The 20633-nt window shown below is 42.1% G+C and overlaps 1 protein-coding gene across 3 annotated transcripts in view; it reads left to right on the plus strand.

The window, feature by feature from the left end:
• CPVL (carboxypeptidase vitellogenic like) overlaps positions 1 to 20633 on the plus strand; it is a 113662-nt gene that overhangs the window by 85563 nt on the left and 7466 nt on the right. For 2 of the 3 annotated variants that reach the window (XM_033088525.1, XM_033088524.1), the window contains exon 12: positions 3922 to 4104. In XM_033088525.1, the coding sequence (XP_032944416.1) occupies positions 3922 to 4104 (183 nt within the window). The remainder of the gene's footprint in view (positions 1 to 3921; positions 4105 to 20633) is intronic. The other variant, XM_033088526.1, reaches the window with a different exon arrangement.

A 20633-nucleotide genomic window follows, 5' to 3' on the forward strand; every position in this document is an offset into this window, starting at 1 on the left:
CACACATCCTTGTCCATAGAACCAAAGTGAGAAATGACTGAGAGTTGTCACCAGACTTGGACAAACAGACCAAGATCATTTCTGAACTGGAGATGTGAACTATGACACACGCAACCAACTCACCATTTCCATAGGCTTTTGGAAGCACGAAACATTTAGCTCTGAGGAGTCCGTAAATGCTTGTTGGTCTGAAGGAATTTAGTTGTAGTCTTGAGGAGTTCTAGGTAGAAGTTTGGAAGTTTGGGATCTAGGGCACCTTCTGGTCCCTCACTGTATCACAGTTTCCGAAAGTGGAGGTGGGCGATGTAACCCTTCTCATCCTGATGGTGAAGCAATGTGAGAATAAAGCCATGTGTACAGGAAAGCACTTCAAAAAGTGAAGAACATAATAAAAAGGCCTGTCTCATCTCTGCGTTTTGACAGGAAAAAAAAAAAGATGCTTGTCATCCAAATCACCTAGTGCCATCTCTTACAAATGCTTGAATTCTGGAATGTGTTTCTAAGAGCATCTATGAACAAACTAAAATTAGGCTTTTTATCTAATTGCCATGAAAAAGTGAGAGCCAGTAATATTTGAGTTTGCAGAAATGATTCCCCAATAAAGACCCATCTTTTGCCTAACAGAGATGCTTAACTTCTTGGTGTTATTATTTGTTTTATTATTTTTTCATTATAAAAGCATCCTAACCACACTTACTAGAAAACAGTCTAGTGAAAACAAATCATCCACTCTTCTACTACCTTAACGACTAGTATTTTGATGTATTCTTTTCCCAAGTTTGAGCATCTTTTTATAGTAATTATAAGGCACAAGTAATGGAATCATAGTTTTTCATTGATTTCTCAATAAGAAGTATTTTCCTATGTCTTCGCATAACCATCAATTTCAACAAGCTAAACAGTCAGAACTCCAAGTACTAAAAGAAAAGAAAATTATCTGAAAGAAAACTCTTGTGCCTTTGCTCCTGAACTGAGGCCGTACAGTGGACTAGAAAGGCAAGGGAAGAAACTGGTGTTTAGGGTGCTGCCAGGTAAACCAACTCCAACCAGCCCGTTCCTTGCACCGTGTTTCCTTAGACTTGCTACTGAGAAGGGAAGTGTAGCTAAAAGCTGCATTCATTTCTGTCTCCTCTCTGTCTTTAGACCTTGTTGCTTAAAATACCAACCAGCCTCAGGGGGAGGGTTGCCCCAGACTGTCCCAGTTTTAGCCCAAAAGTTCTGCATCCTGGGAAATTCCTCAGCCCAGGGCAGACCGGGACAGTTGGTCACCCTACAAGGAAGAAATGGAGCAAATGTGTGCAGATCCTTCATAATTGCCCAACATGTGGGGGTTTCTGCCTTGTGGGAACTTCTCTGACCATCAGGATGTGGGGAGCCCACGTGTGTCTGTTGGCTTCGAAACCACCCACCCCTACACTGCACCCACCTGATTTCTCAGCTCACTGTCACTGAATCCTGCAATATCCCGCCCACTTTACCACCCAGAGGCAACTGGATATTCCGGGGGGGGGGGGCGGGGGCTGACGAGAGTAAATGTGACATACGGATACAAATAAAAGCTCTGGAATTCTTATATTTAATGCTGACAGCCTTAAATGCCAGCTCTGAAATCACTTTGCTTGATCATTAATCTGATTTCTTTTCATTTGACTTATGTGCCCTTTAGAAGTTAAAAATGTTTTCCTTGCTTTGCCGAGGAAGGATTTCTATTTGCCCCCCAAAGTGGGTGTTCCCTACATCATATTCACAAAATTATGCAGTTCAGCCCTTCGCTGCCTCATTCCAGGCTTAGTGCCCTTGTGCATGATGAGTCTGGAAGAACAGGGGACACAGCTCACGGACGGGCTTCAGTTCAATTCAGTTCAACAAACTAAAATGTATTTGAGTGCTGTACACCTAAGCCTATTTTTGCTATAATCTGTGGATTTCCATCCCTTAACGATGAAATTAATCGAATGAAATCCCTTAAATCGATTTCAAAATATGCTGATAATGGTAAGGCAGGAGAGACACTCAAAGACACAAGCTTTTTGTTTAGTGGTCACTGAGAGGAAAACGCGAGATACAATTGTGTGCTTGATGGGGAATCAGGATCTTTTCATTGAAGTCTAGAAGAGGAATTACTTTATAGATGATTATCTTTGTAAATCAGCTATAATCAGGCCTTCCTAGAATGGTGAAGTATTTAAGCCTTGTTTGCTGGTACAGATCATATTTAATTGTTTCCATACTGTCGGCAACACAGCTGTAAGAGTTTTGCACGGGCCATAAGTATTCAAGGTCTTTGAGGCAATTTCTTTGTATAAACAATGCAAATTTTTATTGCTATAGTGGAGTTGAGTTGTTTTTTTCTTTTTTAAGAGGCTTTAAATCGACCAGGATTTTTCCCTTTGGATTTCTGCTTCAGAGTGTGGAGGTGGTGATGGTGACTGGATAACATGAAAGACCCCACGTCCCAGCAGCAGAGGCCCAGGGCCCTTTCATCTTAGGCTGAGCTCTGGCCCACTGCTGCTTGAGGATTTGGAGTGTGTAACAGTCCTGGGCTTTTCAATTATGTGTAACCCTTTTAAGAAGCCTACTCCAGGAAGGCAGGGGTGGAAACATATGCAGCAAAACATTTTATATCCAAGTTGAGGATGCAACCAAAGGTCTTTACTTGAGCCGAACCAGAGTTGAGGAAAACCTCCTTGCTGGGGATAGAGTGACCATACCTTATGAGAATTAATATCATGTGATTGCATAAAAATAGCCTGAGAAGAGTAGAAAACAAAGGAGGAGGTTACTCAAATTTCTATCACCTCATTAATCAACTGTATTCATTTTTTAAAGTTTCATTCCATCTATGTGAATAGGCATACCTATTTTATTTAACCACTTACTAATTATGGAAGTTTTAGATTGTCTTCAAGATTTCATTGTAATAAGACTAATGAATATAGTTACATAACTTTTTTATTCCTTTAGGTTTACTTTTATAAAATACATTCCAAAAACTGGGGTTCTGGGGACAAAGTTTCAACATTGAAAGTCTTTGTGTTGAAAATGGACCGTTGCTTTCCTGAAGGGTAGTGCCACTTTACACTGTCCCGGTGGTGTCACAACTTCATCAGCATTGGGTATTATCTGAATTCTTTTCAAGTAAATTGAAACTGTTTTGGGAGAAAAGATAAGAGTTGCCTTCGAGTTATTTCCACTATAATATGTCTCAGTTGGGGGGTGGGGGGCGGAAATATGTTCTGGGAAAGAAAGGACAGTTCTCAATGTTGACAAATGGCTATCATAGTTAAGAAAAGATGGTGGAAGTTGCCTGGCAGACATAGTTGTTGCCTCCAACAAGTAACAAATATGAGGCACCTGCATCTGTCTGTCTACCTCAAAAAATTATGGTTGCCACTGCGACATCCATGTGGGAGGGGAGAGCAACTGGATTAACAACCCCCAAGAGAATGGCCAACTCACCGGCTGCTGCCGGGCCTGGAAGCGAACTTAATGAAACGCAGGCCTCATGAAAATCCGAGGGTGTAGGACTCCTCAGTTTCACTAAAATGCTTTCACTACAGCCCTTTTCCTTAACACAGCTGCACATCCAAGTATATGATATCACTGGGATACACAGCATAAACACGTTTGCAACGAAGAGAAGTCTTTATGCAGATTCTTCTGAAGAATCAATCTTTTGGCAAAATTCAAGGGTTAAGACAAGGCTTGAGTTTATTTCAGGTTGTTGGTGCATATGCCCAACTGGAAGAAAATGTCCCCACTGATCTCTGGGGCCGGCCTCTCGGAACACTGCATCAGGGAAGCTCACGGTCCCTTTTCCGGCTCTTGCGCCTACGCATGCGCACACTTCCTGTAACCTAGATAGCATCTCTGACTTCACTTGCTGAATCCTGCGTTTTTACCCGGCTCAATTTCTTTTAGGTTCTCATCTACAGTGGCCAACTGGACATCATCGTGGCTGCTCCCCTGATGGAACGCTCCTTGATGGCCATGAATTGGAAAGGATCCTCGGAATACAAGAAGGCAGAAAGACAAGTTTGGAAGATCTTTAAATCTGATAAGGAAGTGGCTGGTTACGTGCGGCAAGTGGGTAACTTCTGTCAGGTATGAAAACGCTCTGTGGCATGCAGGTCGTGGAAATGGGACAGTGAGGTTTACACCAAAGCCTGAATACCCACGAGGCATGGCTGGCCTTAAGCAGAGTCACACTCCAGCCAAAATATGTCTTCTGTGGTCCCACTTTCCACAGAGATGACCGGTCTGAGTTCGTATTAAAGTGCATCAGACTTAATGTAAAACCAGACAAAAGTGGAGGTATTGTTCAAGACATAAGATAACAATCAAAAAGGCATACTCAGCCCTAAAAGGCGAATCATTAATGAGAGAATTAGTCTATTTGGGAACAAAGGGAGCTTGAACATATTACTGGACTACGGTTCAATGAAATGTCCTCTGACAAATCTGTGATCACACTTGTATTTTACACATAGAGCCGGGGGCAGAATCCCTCTAGCTGATCCCGGAGTGCGACCTCCGCTGTGTGGGTCAGACGTTATTCCTGGTCAGGCCTGTCCGATGAGCCTCAGGTTTGCAGGTCTCAGGCCTTCAACGATAAACAGGGCTTCTTCAATGATTATATCACGGTTACACGCTTCATCTGCAGAAAGCGTTTGGAGGAACTAAGAAAGCCCCTCGGTAAGCTTTTGCTTAGTCAAGAAGAGAAATTTAAATCTTCCAGACTCGATCTTTTTTTCCCCCACACTTTTTTATTTGAAGCAACATTGGGACCTCAATTCTGTACCTCTGGGTATTTGGAACTATAGCTTTCTAAATGCTCGAGTTTTCCATTAGGCAAATCTATGGTCCAAATAGAAATTACTCAGAGACATGCTACCTTACACGTATCGTGCTTTGGGGTGATAAATTAGAGTTCACAAAGAGTTTCATTAGGGCTCACTGGGTTATGACATACTTTACTCATTTATGTTAGAAGAAAGGGGAGGTCAAGTAAAATTACGGGTATTTTAATGTAGAAAGCATACCTTTGCTTCCCCACCCCAGTCATTCTAACCACTAAATCACATGCAAGAAATTTAAATCTTGCACGAAATGTTAACTACCTTGGACAAAGGAAACCGTTGAAAGACATATTTCTGGACTCAAGTGAGAGGAAACTCTACCTTGGAAAAGTTATAACATTATGGTTTCTAAATCAAGATAACTTAGACCAAAGAATTAAACACTGGTAGCATGACAAACTAAATGACTCAACAGAAATAATTCTGGCAGTATAGATAGAGGGTGCCAAAAAAAATGTATACACTTTTTAAGAAAGGAAAAAACTATTAAAATTGTAATACTCAATATGTGCTATTAACAAAAGATGAATAGAAAGTCACATTTGACTTCTGCAATTACAAGAGGTGCTCAAAGTGGTTACCATCAGCGTCCAGACGCTTTTGATTATGGCGAACTACTGCTTGAGCAACGTTGACCAAAGTGTCCTCTTGTATACATTTTTTTTGGCACCCCTGGTATATATTAGGTCCAAACATGGGACCAGGGAAGGACAGAAAGAAGAGTGTATGTTTACATGTAGAGAGATCTGGGGAGAAGATGGAAAATGCTGTGTCAACATCAATACTTGCCTCCCCAAAGTTGCATTCAGGTTTCCAGCCCCTAAACTACAACTTTATGGTAGTTCATTGGTTTTGTAGCCTCTTGGTCCCTGAATCAACTATTATTTTCATGGGGAGAGGTCTACCGCATGTCACTCTCAGCTTGTTGCCCTTCCCTTTACTTTGAAAGCCTGACCCTTTGTGGTAGGCAGACAGAATAATGGGCCCCCAAAGTAGCCCTCTTCCAAATCTCTGGAGCCTGTGAACATATCATATGGGAAGAAGGGATTAAGGGGCTACATATGGAAATAAGATTGCTACTCATCTAACCCAAACATGGGGAGATTATTCTGGGTTATCCGGAGGGGGCTAGTTTCATGACAAAGGCCGTTATAAGTGAATGAGGGAGGCAGATGAGTCAGAGTTAGAGGGACAGTTGAAGATGCTAACCGCTGGCCTTGAAGATAGAGGAAGGAACCTGGACGCAAAGAACGCAGGCACCCTCTAGAAGCAGAAAAGGCCAGGAAACGGACTCTCCCCTGGGGTCTCCCGAAGGAACAGAGCCCTCCCAACGTCTTGATTTTGGTCCAGTAAGACCATTTCGGACTTCTGACCTCCAGAATTACGTATTATAGACGTTTACGTGCTTTTAAGGCACTAAATGTGTGGTACTCTGTTATGGCAACAATAGGAAACTAAAGCACCCCTCGTGCCTGAGTAAATCTTCAGGACTTTCAGATGGATGTGTTCAGTATTTTGTCCAGCTTTTCTAGTTGTCCATAGGAGGAGGATTGAGAGCAACAAATCTGCCTGCCAGGATAAGATGTGGCACTGGCTGCTCTGTCTTTTTTTTTTTTTTTTTTTTTTTTTTTTTTTTTAACATTCTATCACAGATATTTTCAAAGTTACAGTATAGATTCTTACTTACCTTTAAATGATATTCCACTGAGTTGATGTAATTAATCTTTCTTAATTCTCCTCTTGTTGGTCATTTCATATGTGTTTCAGCAGTTTCGATCTACATCCACTATTTAAATAAATCAGTCAAAAGATATACTATGATGTTTTGTGTGCAAAATAACAAAAGAGAAAAAAGAACAGAAAATATGGCAATAAAAAGCATTGCAGGGGTGGGCTCTTCTACCTGTATTTGTGCTCAATAATGATGAAGATAGTTTGGGCTTCTTGAACACTAAATATATGCCAGATGTTATGATCGGTACTTCGTGGATATTATCAGAACAGCCTTGCACATTGCATGATTCCTTTTCCATTTTACATATGAGGAAATAGACTCTGAGAAGGTAAAGAATGAATCCAGTATCATCCAATGACAGATTGGGATTCAAACTTTATTCAGTTTGCTCGCGTAGCCTGTTTGCCTGTGTCTGTTGTATCGCCTCTGATATTTAATTCCCAGCAAAGTGGGGAATGTTAAAAATCTTGTTTGATTTTTTTCATATGTCTGGAAGCTATTTGTTAGGTGTCCCTCAGGTGCAGTATAAAAGAGATACTTGCCAATACTCCTAAGGGTTTAAACATACCTCCAGCAATATATTAGAGCCCAAAGATAGTTTGTGGCTGGAATCAAAGATATATTAGTTTAATAATAAAATGCCCAGATGTTTTTATTTCTGACTGTATCCTCCCATTCTGACCAGGTGGTCTGGCTGCTACAAGGTCAGCAGGATTAATGTGATAAAGTCCCTTCTATCAAGGAGCTTTTACTCAAAGGAGGGAAGGGATAAAGGCAGACAAGAAGGAAATATATACATTATTAAATAAGATCAAGTCAGAAACTAAAACTGGATGATGAGAAAGAGCATCAGTGACAGGTGGTGCAGGCACTCGTTTGGATGGTGGATGTAACCAAGAAGGCTGTCTGCAGAGGTGAGCTACTAGGGCATGAAGGGGTCGCCATGTGCAAAAGTGGGTGAGAGTTTCTGGGCAGAGAACATCGAAATGTGCTAAGAGGCACAAATAGGCTGGATGTAACTGAGGAAAGGAAGGAGAACCAGTGAGATTGGGGTGTGGTAAGGAGTAGGGAAAGAGCGGAGATAAAGCTGGAGATTTGGCTGTGGCCACATCCTGTGGGTCCTTGTGGGTCAGGGTAGAGTTAGGATCCAGAGAGCTAGTCACCTCCCATATGATCACACGCACACTCGCACACACACACACTCACACACACACACAATACATACAAATACGTACACACATACATATATTCTGTCTTCTGGAACTTGATTACACCTTAGCCAGTGGATTGAGCGCTGAACTAGAAGTCCTCACTTCTTGCTCTGGTCCAGGATCCTTTCCAGTTCAAATTCTGAAAGTTTTCATGTTATCCTCTTTGGTATCATGACGTTAACATACAAACCCTTAAGTGGGATCTTTTCTCCTACAAGAAAAAACATTTGCTTTGTTGTCGACATCTTTCTGTCTGAGGGAATTTTTTTACTTCAACCATTGATAATTGTTACTGAATTGAACTGTGCACCATATTTGGTTATATATGCATACGAGTATGTGTCTTTGTATGTCTGTGTATTTACACACATGTATCTATAACATATATTGAAACAGTATGAGTATTTGAGTCAGGAAGACCACGATTTGCATTCTGAATCTTCTATTTAATAGCTGTATGACCTTGGACAAGTTTCTTACCTCTCTGGGCCCCAATTTCACCTCCTAAAGAATAGGGGTAATAATAGCACCTACTTGCTGTGGACTGAATTGTGTCTCCCCAAATTCATATGTTAACACCCTAACCTATGATGTGACTATGAGAGACAGGACTGCTAAGGAGATAACTAAGGGTAAATGAGGTCATAAGGACAGGACTCAGAGCCTTATGGATCTAATCCCTTAAAGGCTAATCCCACGGATGGGATTAGTGTCTTCAGAAGAAGAGACACCAGAGAGAGCTCCTTGTGCGCTCTCTCCCTGTCTGTATCTCTCTCTGTATCTCTCTCTCTCTCTCTCTCCCTCTCCCTCTCTCTCTTCTTCTCCTTCTCCCTCTCCCTCTCCCTCTCCTCCCCTTTCCCGCACCACTATATGAAGACACAGCAAAAAGGCCAGAAACCAGATGGACCACCACCTTGATTTTTGTCTTCTCAACTTAGGAACTGTGAGAAAGATTTCTTTTAAGAACAATAGTCTATGGCATCTTCATAGGATTGTTGAGGGGATTCAATAAACTAATAAGTTTCGAGCAGTACCTGACTCATAGCAAATGTTTGCAGGCATTTTTGTCATTATTATCACTTATAAGAATATATGTAACAAAAGGTAAATGATACATAGGAAAAGTCAAGATCAAGGAAAATGTTTGATTGAAAATCAGCCCTTAGGGGAATGTGGAAATAGTAAAATTTAGGCCATTAAGGGCAAACACGAATGTTGAGCTGCCAGAGAGCGGTGGCCATGTCACTTGTCCTTTTGTCTGTTGCACGGCTTTAGAGGGAGGATCCCACCAGAACACTCAGTGTGTCCTCCAGATCCTCTGATGGCTGCCTCTGCCGCTTGTTATGTGACGTCCCCAGCCCAGCCTCGTGAACGTTGCAGTGCCCGGCTTTGCCCATGTGTCCTGCTCGGCTCTGTGCATCCAGCTTGGGAGGCCAGCCAGATTGCAGCTGCAGGACACCTTGTGCCACAGAGGTGGGAAAAGGGATTGGCTGCCACTCAGAAACTTGTGGCAAATATCACACAAAGCCCGCTGCCTCCTCTCGTGAATGCAAAACACATTGAGAGATGAGATGGCACTTTTCTGGCTGCCAAAAAAACGGGTAACAACAGCGGCAAGGCCCACATGTGTTTGTGATAGGGAGTGTTTCACCACGCGGCAAGGGATCCGCATTTTATGTAGGCGACTTAAAAATGTTGGCGGGCTCCCGCCCCCTTCAAGCCTCAGCATAGGATCGGGGGTAGAGTGTGGACATGAGGGCGGAATGAATGAGGGAAAAGAGCTCCCGTGTTAACAAAGGCATTCTCTGTGAGGCTTAGAGTGAGGATACTGTCCAAATGTCAAGCGTCTGATAATGAAAAAAAAAACAGACCTTAGCCATGGACTTGCTTTTCAGCATGAGATACACAAAACAGAAGCATGTGTATGTGTCTGCCAAAAAAGAAACCTCACTCTCTGCCAAACTCCACAGCTCTTAATTTAAAAATCGAAACCCAAGTAGACTTGTGTTCAGATGGTTGCTTAAAATGTCCACTTAAAGGGACGACAGCTCTCCCCGGGGAGCAATGGGGTCCTGAGAGACGGAGCAGGTGTCCCCAGGTTGTCCCACCAAGCGATGCCTGGGGAGACCAAGGGCCGCTCCGGCTCGCCTTCAGAGTGAGTGAAGAACAGGTGTCGTTTGTTGTCCCTTGCTGGTCCTGGCCTAGAGGTAGCAAGCCTTTCTAAGGTACCTGCACCAGTCTTGGAATTGGACAGGGCCTTGTTGTCATCGGGGTCGTGGCCTTTTCTGAGCCTCCGTTCGTTCATCTGTAAAATGCCAAGATTGGACTGAGTTCTCTCTAAGGTATCTTCTAAGAAAGAAGATTAACTCCCAGAGGGACTCCGTTAGCAGGACATACAAAACAGTATAGTGGCCTTCAGAGTATACATTTGTAGGTATAGACATTTGCACACACACCTGCTGTCTGTACACACACACCTCACGGGTATTGACTCTGGCGTGTATGTGTATATATATATGTGTGTGTACGTATGTAAGTAAGTATATATGTGTGTATACATGTGTGTACATGTGTGTGGGTGTGTGTGTGTGTGTGTGTGTGTGTGTAGAAATATGTTGACTTATGAGTGTTAAAATATAGATCAGAGGTCTGCTCTTCTTTCCTCCTTGGCAGTAGCAACCCATGACCGTCACTACTGAGGCCACCCTGCTGCTCCCTTTCGGGTCTTTTTTTTCCCCTTCTCTGTCAGAGTTTCTGTTCATGATCTCTTTTGATGTTCTCACAGCTTTTGAAATGCAGAATGTTTTGTGCTTACATCACTGAGTCGTCATTTCAACCCCAAAGAAGTTTTGACTCCGTATCTAGAAATATGAAATTGTAGTCAGAATACTGGCAACGCTGATGAATTTCTTTAAGTACATTTTTCTAGAACAAACTTCATGAAGCTAAATTTTCTGACGAAAGCGTTGAAACCGTTTCAAATTTTTCTATCTTTATTCCACTGAAAATATTTTGGTTGAGACTCATTATTTTCCATATGAACATTGAAAGAGAAGTTGGAGTCACTGGGCAGTTTTCATGCTTCTCAAATCTTAGTAGCTATAGCTTCTGCTATTACGACTTTTGCGTAATTTCCGACAAGTCTGTTTTTCCTGACTGCAATTTAAGTCATTGTGTTTTCATTATCAGTATCAATTCAATTTATTCAATAATTTCAGGATGGATTATCTCAGCTAGGTAACATTTTACAGCTGGAACAAATTTTAGGTTTAATTTTCCAGATGGGGAAACTGAAGCCCAGAAGTTAAGTGACTGTCTCAAAGTCCCCTACCCATTTCAGGTCGGAGCTGAGATTAGATTCCAGGCCTCCTGGCTTCCAGCCCAGTGGTTTTCTGCTTCATAAGACTATTCACCTCGGGAATGACACATTGGCAGCCGTATGCTAGTCTAGTTCATATTGGAACCTGCATACTTGTCTGTCCTAATGACAGCAGGCCTGAGAAATAATGTATTCAACATCCAGAGTTAGCTCTGAAGTCACACGCGTGTGCCCACCTCCTATAGATAGAGAAAGTATCAGGGTTTTTTGAAAGGTACTAGAGCCTAGTAGATGGTGAGGCGAGGCTCATCCAGTGTTAAGAAAAGGTATGGCTTTATCTGTGGACGTTTGATATGAATAAAAGAACAGATGCTAAAATTGGCTAAAATGAGCAGAGAAAACATGGTGGGTGGAGCCTTGGAGTGAGAGTACACAGGGCTGGGCACAGGCAGAGGGCACAGTCTGGGTTTTAGTCTGGAGCCTGGAGAATCAAAGCTGGGAGAGACACTCAAACATGATCGTAGGGCCGTGGTGGTTGGCAAAGGGGTGAGTGTTTGTTGTTTAAGCAGTGGGGAGCCACTGAAGGTTTGGGGGTTTTCCTTCTCAGTCAATTTTCTTTTTATTTATTGTGGTAAAACAAAGAACATAAAATTTACCATCGTAACCATTTTAAGTGTACAGCTCAGTGGCATTAAATACATTCACATGCAACCATCACCACTATCCATCTCCATAGCTCTTTTCATCTCGTGAAACTGGAACTCTGTCCCGTTAAATCCTGACTCCCCGTTCCCTCCCCCAAACCCAGGCAACCCCCATTCTACTTTCTGTCTCTATGAATTTGACCCCTCTAAGTATCACCTATAAGTGAAGCATACAATACCGTGTTTCCCCGAAAATAAGACCTAGCCAGACAATCAGCTCTAATGCGTCTTTTGGAGCAAAAATTAATTTAAGACTGGGTCTTATATAATACGGTAGTATGGTAGTATATTATATAAGACCCGGTCTTATATTATAGTAAAATAAGACCGGGTCTTACATTAATTTTTGCTCCAAAAAGCCCATTAGAGCTGATTGTCCGGCTAGGTCTTATTTTCAGGGAAACACGGTACATGTCACCATGGAAAGTTTTTAAGTGTATTTGCAAAGCTGTCATTCGAGAAGTTTAAAATGGCAGCAAGAGGATGAATTCAGGGTGGAGAGGTCAGGGGAGGGGGATCTCTGGGAACTACAGAGAATGTTCGGAGCTTTATTGGAAGAAGGGTCTCGTCCTACTTCCTCAGACTGCCTTCTTGATGCTTGATTCTGAAATAGAGATGGGGCGGGTGGGGGGGCAGATAAGCTTCAGAATGGCCAAGTTGTGAGGACCCATTCCTGTTCTAGAGGCGGTGTTTACTATGTAGCCGCACCAACTTAAAAGCTAAGTATCTACAAGAAGAGCCTGGCATGCTGGTGTCATCTCCTCAGGCGGCCACAGGAGCCAGCTCCAGTCCCCTGAAGCACAAGCTATGACTTAACCTTGACTCCGACAGGGTTTGGCTTAGGGCGACCTCAGGCGGGTAGCCAGCCGACCCTCTCCGAGGGGGATTTTTCCTGAGTTTCCAATAGGATTCAGACCTTCAGCTAGAGGTTACATCCAGATAAACCAAAGGGAAGGAGCCTGCCACCCTCCAAGCTGAAAGGTTTCGGAGAGCCATGACCAATGGTAGGTGGTCTGGTGTAAGGCGAGGAAGGTAGACGGTGGAGTCAACAAACCTGGTTTGAATTTCAGGTCTGTCACTTACTAGCTCTGGGCTGGTTCCTGGTTCTGTAAAGTCTGAGTGAGATCGGTTACTTCATGGGAATATTTGCAAGCCCTCGGGCAGACCTGTGGTCTGCCACACACTTTTTTATCCACAGTTTTATGGAATGCTAGTAGCTTGCTTGTAGCTCACATGTGATTGTATGTACTAATTTATAAAGGAGGAAACAGAAGTTTCACCTGAGAGAGTTGTTTAAGGCTTCAACTGGCAGTAGTAGCTGAGATGTGACGATCCAAATCAACGTTTCCCCTGTACCTCGGTGCCTTTGAGTACCTGAGAGGGCAGTGGAGTGGGAGAGACGGAATACTCTGCTTGGCAGGATCTAGGCTACCTGTCTGCCCTTGGGGTGTGTCTGTGGTGGTGACAAAGATGGGGGTGGAGTGCTGGTGATGGACAATATTTAGCAGCACATCTAGTCCACATGGAATGACTTGTCCCCTCAAGGAAAGGGGAGTGCCTACAAGAAGGAGAAGGATGGAGAAAGAATGGTGTGCAGCCAGAAAGCATAACCACAGCTTCCTAATCGTGCTTTTCTAAAACTAACCTTAACTTTATTTTGTTTCTTTGACTACACACACACAACGAAAAACAATGGAGAAAAGAATAACCACAGTCCTTGGAGCAACAGGGAAGGTCAGAGTAGGTATTTGAATGTTTCCACAGATAATCCACAGAGGGAATGGCAGACAGCTGGCTATCTGCCTTTGTGGGACTTCCTGCTGACCATTCTTTTCTTTTCTTTTCTTTTTTTTTAATTTTAAACAGTTGTAGGAGAATTATGAACTCTTTCTGAAGGAAATGCCAGTTCCAGAAAGGTCTTCAGCATGTCCTGGCTTGCACTGACAAAATCACAATAAGCAAATAGCCATAAATGTGACTTTTGCATTTGACTGGTTGAGAGGGGATGAGAAGTTAAGACAATGTTTAATGGGGGAAAGTATCTGTTAAACAGATTTGAGACGATGATTACCAAATGCAGCTAATTCCCTGGGGAAATGTTTTGGCTTTGTTACAGAAACTGTTCAACAGACTCTTCCTCTCTCTCCCAGCTCTGTTCCCTTCTACAAAGAGGGAAGTCCTGATTTATGGTTCTTTGTCTCCATCTTCTAGACCTGGAGAAAGTCCTTCTGTCCATTTAGGGGACTCAGATTGTGGGCAGAAAGCCGGAACATAGAAATCAAACCACATGTCCACGTCCTCAATAACAAGAGTTGTCGTCATCAGAGAGCTTCATGGCAGTCACAGATTGGGCTCTCCAGAAGCAGGCATGGAGGCAAAGTTTGGGGTGCATGATGTTTATTAGGGCTTGACACCTGTAAAAATAAGGAGCAGGAAGCAGAATAGGCAGAGAAGGAAATCAAACTGTGATACAGGCCTGGCAAACCTTGGCCAACCTTGCAGGCAGCGCTAGAGACAGAGTATTTTCCATCAGAGTATCCCACATCAGACCAAAATGACCGCCTGCCTCACTCAGTCACCAAATGTGGGTTACCACAGGGCAGGCATCATCTTGGGAAAGGCTTCTCTCTGCAGCTGACGCAGACTCTGGAGGAGCTAACAGCTGGAGGCTGTCTGCTGACTGGACCCCCCACAACTGGGCAGTAAGTCCATCCCTGAAGGGGGATCTGAGGGTGCCTCTCTATGTCTACCACAACGGCCACCCAGATAATGTAGTGCAAGCTTTCAGGGTTGGGGCGGGGCCGGGGAAGACAGCAACAGGAGCTGGGAGTTCGCCAAAGACCACATGGGATATGGGTCTTCCTTTGTTTGCACAATGTAAGTATGTCTCCTGCCTGCATTAGAAAGATGGAGCAGCCTTGCTTTTCAATTCATATCAGGCTTCCAAGATCTTTCAGGAAAAAGAATGAAGAATTGTCAGTAATTTATTTTCCAGTTATTTATTACTATTACAGAATAAGGAGTCACATGAAAACTTAGGGGCTTAACACAACAATGTATTTCTCAGTTATGTGGGTGGAATGGGCTCCGCGGGGTGGTTATTCTGCTTTACATGAGGTAGACTGAGGTCACACATGAGGCTGCATTCAGCAGGGAGTTTGGCAAAAGATGCCAGTCCTTTTGAGGCCAGGGTTCAAAAGTCCCAGAATATTGTCTCCATTGCATTCTCTGGGTCAAAGCAAATCACAGAGCAAGGACAGATTCATCGTGATGGGAAGAATGACAAAGAACTTGGGACCTTTGTTAATCTGCACATTTCCTAAATCAGTGTGTTTCAACCTTTATAGATTCCCAGGCCCTGTCTCCAGATATGCTGATTTTATTGGTCTAGGATAGGACCTGAGCATCAATGTTTAAGCATCTTAGGGAATTCTAATATGTAGCAGGTTTGGGGGAACCCTAAACTGCGATGTCTTTTTTCCCTCTGTTGATACTGAAATGGCCTCCAACTTGCAGGAACCCTGTGTGGCTTATGTTTGGATAAACTTCCGTTCTGACACCTAAAGTGCTTTCTAAATCCTGACCTATTTTACTTATTTCCAGGCCAACCAGAAACCTGAGAGCCTAGTTTTACTCCTAACAAACCAGCCATTGATCTAAAGCATCACATTTAGAAAAGTGTCCTCTCGTCCACGGTGTCTACTGCTGTGGCTCTGGTTCTCTGAAATCTTCAGCCAAAACCTGACGCTAAATTTTAGACCTCAGTCCCTGCCATGCATTGTAGGTTTACAAGTGGTCTTTGTTCTCTCAAAACACTGATAGACCACTGGTAATTTAGACTTGGAGAAAACCTCTTTTATTTATTCAAAACATCAGCTTCCTTTTCCCAACAGAGTTTTGCCCTGTACTAAAATAATATGATCCTCGTGTGCAAACTCTGTAGGTAGTAGTGTGTCTTTGTTACTTTCAAAAACATCAGCTTTTGAACAAAAGATACAACCAGATCAAGCAGGATCTGTGGTAAACACCATCCAGAGGGGTCCTTAGCAGAGACGTCCACCAATCATAGTGAACTTATTTCTGGGTATTGCTTATTATTTGCCTATGGATACTGATTATTGATCAACTGCTTAATGGATTGATTGATTCCATGTCAAAGTAAAAATAAAAATGCATCGATGTAGACCAAAGCCTTGTCAGGAATTAACCTAACACTTCCATGAGGTAATTGTTAGGTTATTTCGTAAGGGTTCCTAACCTGGGGGTACAGGCCTGTGGTTCAGATTCAAGGGGTCAGTGAACTTAGAAGGGAAAAGAATTGCATTTTTATTTTTACGAACTTCTAACCAAAACAGCATTTCCTGCCATTATGAATTATGGGATTAGCATTTCCTGCCATTATGAAGGTAGGCAGCAATCCATAGCTGCGTTCCCAGTACCTTTGACTTTCTCACTGATAGAAAGCAGAAATGCTTTCATATCAAATACACGGGTGGTCGGAAATACCCCGAAACAACATTTATGACCATCGTGACTTTAAAATTACAGTAGTTAACAACCCGCTGGTTACTCCTATTGAATGTGTTCATACAGAAGTACTTTGCTATATCACAAATTTATTTTTATATGGATAATTTCAATGCAATGGCTTTATTTGTAATCTATTTTATTTATATATACACATATATTATGTATTATATAGAAAGGGGGATGCCAAAAAATATATACACATTTTAAGAAAGGAGAAAACTGTATTAAAATTATAATACTCAATATATACCGATAACAAAAGATGGATACAAGTCATGTGTACATATTTTTTTGGCACCTCGATATATAGACTTATACATCGAGGGTATGTAAAAAGATTATTCTGAGAGGTGTCAATAGGCTCCACTAGAGAGCCAGGGGTCCATGGCACAAAAAGACCAAGAAACCATATGTTAGACTATTTGAATTGTTGAAAGTAATTTATAGACCGTCCCCAACCCAACGACAGACCACCTTTGGTGACCCCAGATTGAGGAGTTACGAGCTTAGCTATCAAATAGACTTGAATTTTACTTCTAGTTTATTACCTTGGCAATTCTAGTGACCTGTGTCACCATACTCAAGTGACATTACAATATAGGGATTAAGGGACTGGATACTGTGTTAGACCTGGATTAGCTCCCTGTTCTTCCACTTCTAGCTGTGTGACCTTGGGCAAATTACCTAACCTCTCCAAGATGTTCTCATCTGTGAAGTGGAGATAATATTAATACCCACCTCTTCATGGGAGCGTTAATTTTTAGGATTCATTGAGATCGTGCTTATTACACATTACTCGACCTTCTCCCTGGCACCTAGTCAGCATGTAATAAATATTTATTCCTATTGCCCTTATTGACCTCTCTCCTAGCATTAATGTGTTTTCACAGGGCAAGAAGCTCTCCCCCTGTGTCACAGGGTCCTTAAGACCTACTGTGCTGTAAAGCCTCAAATGATGAAATGGGCCAAATATTATTTATCAGACAGACCTGGAACTAGTGCAGTTGTATCCAGTTTTAGCTTCACTGTAACAAGGAAACTGTCTTGGTGAGAGGTGCAAGAAGTAGAGAAGGCTAGGGAGGTGTTCCACATTTTGCTGCGTGGCAGTCTAATAATAGTAAATGAAAGTGGCTACATTGAATAATGAGATATTTGAAAGCATTGGGTTCCTTCTAGTTGAACAATAATCTGAACCACCCCTGTTGACAATAAATGGAGCATCTAGCATTTTTGATTTTGTTTTTGTTTTACCTTTTGTACTTACCTTCGAATGCATGGGAACATGGAAGAAGGGGAATATAGGAATTTAGATTTAGAGAGTAAAAAACAATCTATCAAAAAGAAAAGAAAACTCCAAGTATTTGGCAACTTGCTTTTCTGCGGTCCTGCATGGAGATGTGGGTGTTTGTTTTTGTTCCTAATATTTATTTTTTTGTGCAGCAACTGGAGTCCCAAGATTTAGATTCTGGCACCAGCTCTGTCTTAAAGCTGCTTACCAAAGGGCGTCCTTCCCATGTTTGCCTTTGTTTCCATTCAATTGCTTCTCTGTATCCTCCCCACTTACTTTTTTTAGAGGTATGGCCCATCTCATCATCTCTGTGTTGGGCAGAAGAAAACAGCACGACAGAGAACATGTTAAATTTCTTAAAGATTTATTTTTGTGAGTTTTACAGCATTGGTAGGTAGTTTTTCTTTTCATTTTTTTAAATTAAAAATTGAATAATGACCAAAGAATATGTATAATACGTGTGTAAGGTAAAACAAACAATGATAAATGAACACCCTTATACTTACTAACTAGTTTAAGAAATGCAGTATTACCAGGAGCTCGCCATCCCCAACCCCGTCCCCTTTCCTCATTACCCCTAGAGGTAAACCACTGTCCTGGATTATGTTTTTAATCATTCTTTCCCCTTTTTAATTAGTAGTTTTACTATAGATATACATCTTCATAAACAATATTTGACCTTAATTTTAGAGAAAGGAATTATTCTGTATGTGTTTTACAGCAACACTTGCTATTCAGTGCTCTGTGAGATTCATCCATGTTGATATGTTCAGTTGTGCTTCATTCTTTTTCATTGCAGCATAGTATTCCATTGTGTGATTGTATCATCCATCCGTTCCATTGCCGATGGACATTTGGGTTGTTTCCAGTTTTTTGCTACTACAGCTATTGCTATCGTGGACATTCTTGCATATATCTCCTTGTGTCTGTGTGCAAGAGTTTCTCTAAGAATAATGCTTGGAGGTGGGATTGCTGAGTTTACAGATCTTCAAGTTCGTTAGATAAGGCCAAACTGCTTTCCAGATTGATTGGATTCTTGCCAGTGATGCATAAAAGTTCTGGTGATTCCACTGGCTCCCCAACTCTTGGACTTGTCCCTAATCATCTTTTACCTGGGCTTGTTAAGTTATAATAAGTGTCCTTTCCCGTGTCCAACATTTCGTGGTTTGCCTTCTTTTTCTCTCGCTGTCTTTCCCATCTTCCCCTCTAGCTACCATCAGATCGAAGCATCCCACACTTGTCATGTCTCAGACTTGGTGCTGCTTTGGTTGTACAAATGCATTTTTCTTTCTGGATGTCCTGTGCTGAAGTCAGCTACCCAAAAAAATCCAACTGAAAAAAACCCAGAAATTTATCCCTTCATTTCCTTTTACATCAACTCATCAACCGTGGCTCAGTATAAGAAGCAAGTAATAAAAGAGATTTCAATGTATGCCATGGATTTATAGGCAACCCTAGACCACAGGGACAAAAATCTGAATCATCTTCCAACACAGTACAAGTCCCCTCCTTTCCATCACTTTTCCATTGAAACAACAAGAAAGTGAAGTGATTTATCCAGCAGCTTTGCTATGAGACTTAACAGAAAGTCAAGAAAAAGAGTAATTGACAAATATTACCCAGTTCTTCAGCTAGCATTTCTCACATCTGCTTTATAATATCCTTCTCATTGCCCTGATTTTATTCATTTCCTAATGTTTGACAGAGAAACCACAAAGGATTACTTAAAATGAAAAACACTGATTTTATACAAACCAAGTTTTAAAAGGACACCATTTTAGGGACACTAAAAACAAAACTGATGGCTACCCCACATTATGAATTCTAAAATGAAACAGTTTTTGCTTTGTGGTGTTTTTAGAAAATGCCCTAGTTTTAAAAGTGGCTTAAAGAACACTCTATGTGTTTGAAGTTGTTGTGTTTAAACTTTTTTCCTTTTACAAGAGCCTCCTTAGCTGGTCTTAACTAGTCTCCCTCCTCCCCCATCTACCCTCCTCCCTGTGCTTTTTCCAAAATGCAAGTCTGATCGTGTTTTCTCCTTGTTTAAAACCTCTTACTGCCTCTGTGCTACCTGCAAAATAAAGTCCAATCTCTTTACATAGAATAATGAAGATGTTTGATCTGGTCTCGTCTTCCTTCCTAACCTGAACTCTCTCTCACTCTCCCTCCTTCTCAATTAGAATTCTAAGAAAAAAACAAAACACCTTATAATTCCCAAAACACACCTTACTGTGTAGTCAGCCAGCAGTTCCTATGGGATGCCCTCCCCTTTCCTTAAAGGCCATTCCTACCCCTCCGACAGCCTGAAAAACCCTCATTTGCCTCTCACAGCTAAGCTCTAGCACCACCTCAGGAAGCCCTTCTTCTCCCAGAAGGCCGCCTTCTCTGTGTCTCTGGGTGCCTCTCCTATTGCTTGTACGACGGGTGGGGTTGCATTTAACTCTGCAGTTGCCTTCCTCCCCTGCTTGACGCTGAGATCCCTGATGACAGGAATAATGTATGATTTATGTTTGGAGGAAACAAACCCCTTAGCACAGCTCCTGGCGGTCAGTAAATATTCAGCGTATTAGAATTAAAATTAAACTGGCCCTACCTCCTGCCCGCACCCCTCTTGTGTGTGTGTGTGTGTGTGTGTGTGTGTGTGTTTTACTACTACGATTATCAAGGAATGCTATCTATGGTTGTTCACCAATTGGACACACCACAGTGTCTTCTAGGAAATAGACTACACACGCAGGGATAATGAATAGTTCAAAACCATTCCATTTCAACTAGAGGATGCATTGTTTATTTCAGTGGATGACTTTCCTTTCTGCATTACATGGGAGAAAAAAGAAATATTCTGGGAAGCAAATTTATGGAGGGAGTTGTAGAAGTTTCATTATCTCAGTGGCTGACTAGGGTGTCCTCTCCTTTTAAAAATTTGATTTTGGTATTGGGATTCTCCGCCCCCGCCCCCCGACCCTTTTTAAAAAGAAACACACAGC

The sequence above is a fragment of the Rhinolophus ferrumequinum genome, chromosome 20 (genome assembly GCF_004115265.2).
Source record: "Rhinolophus ferrumequinum isolate MPI-CBG mRhiFer1 chromosome 20, mRhiFer1_v1.p, whole genome shotgun sequence".
Taxonomy (NCBI): Eukaryota; Metazoa; Chordata; class Mammalia; order Chiroptera; family Rhinolophidae; genus Rhinolophus; species Rhinolophus ferrumequinum.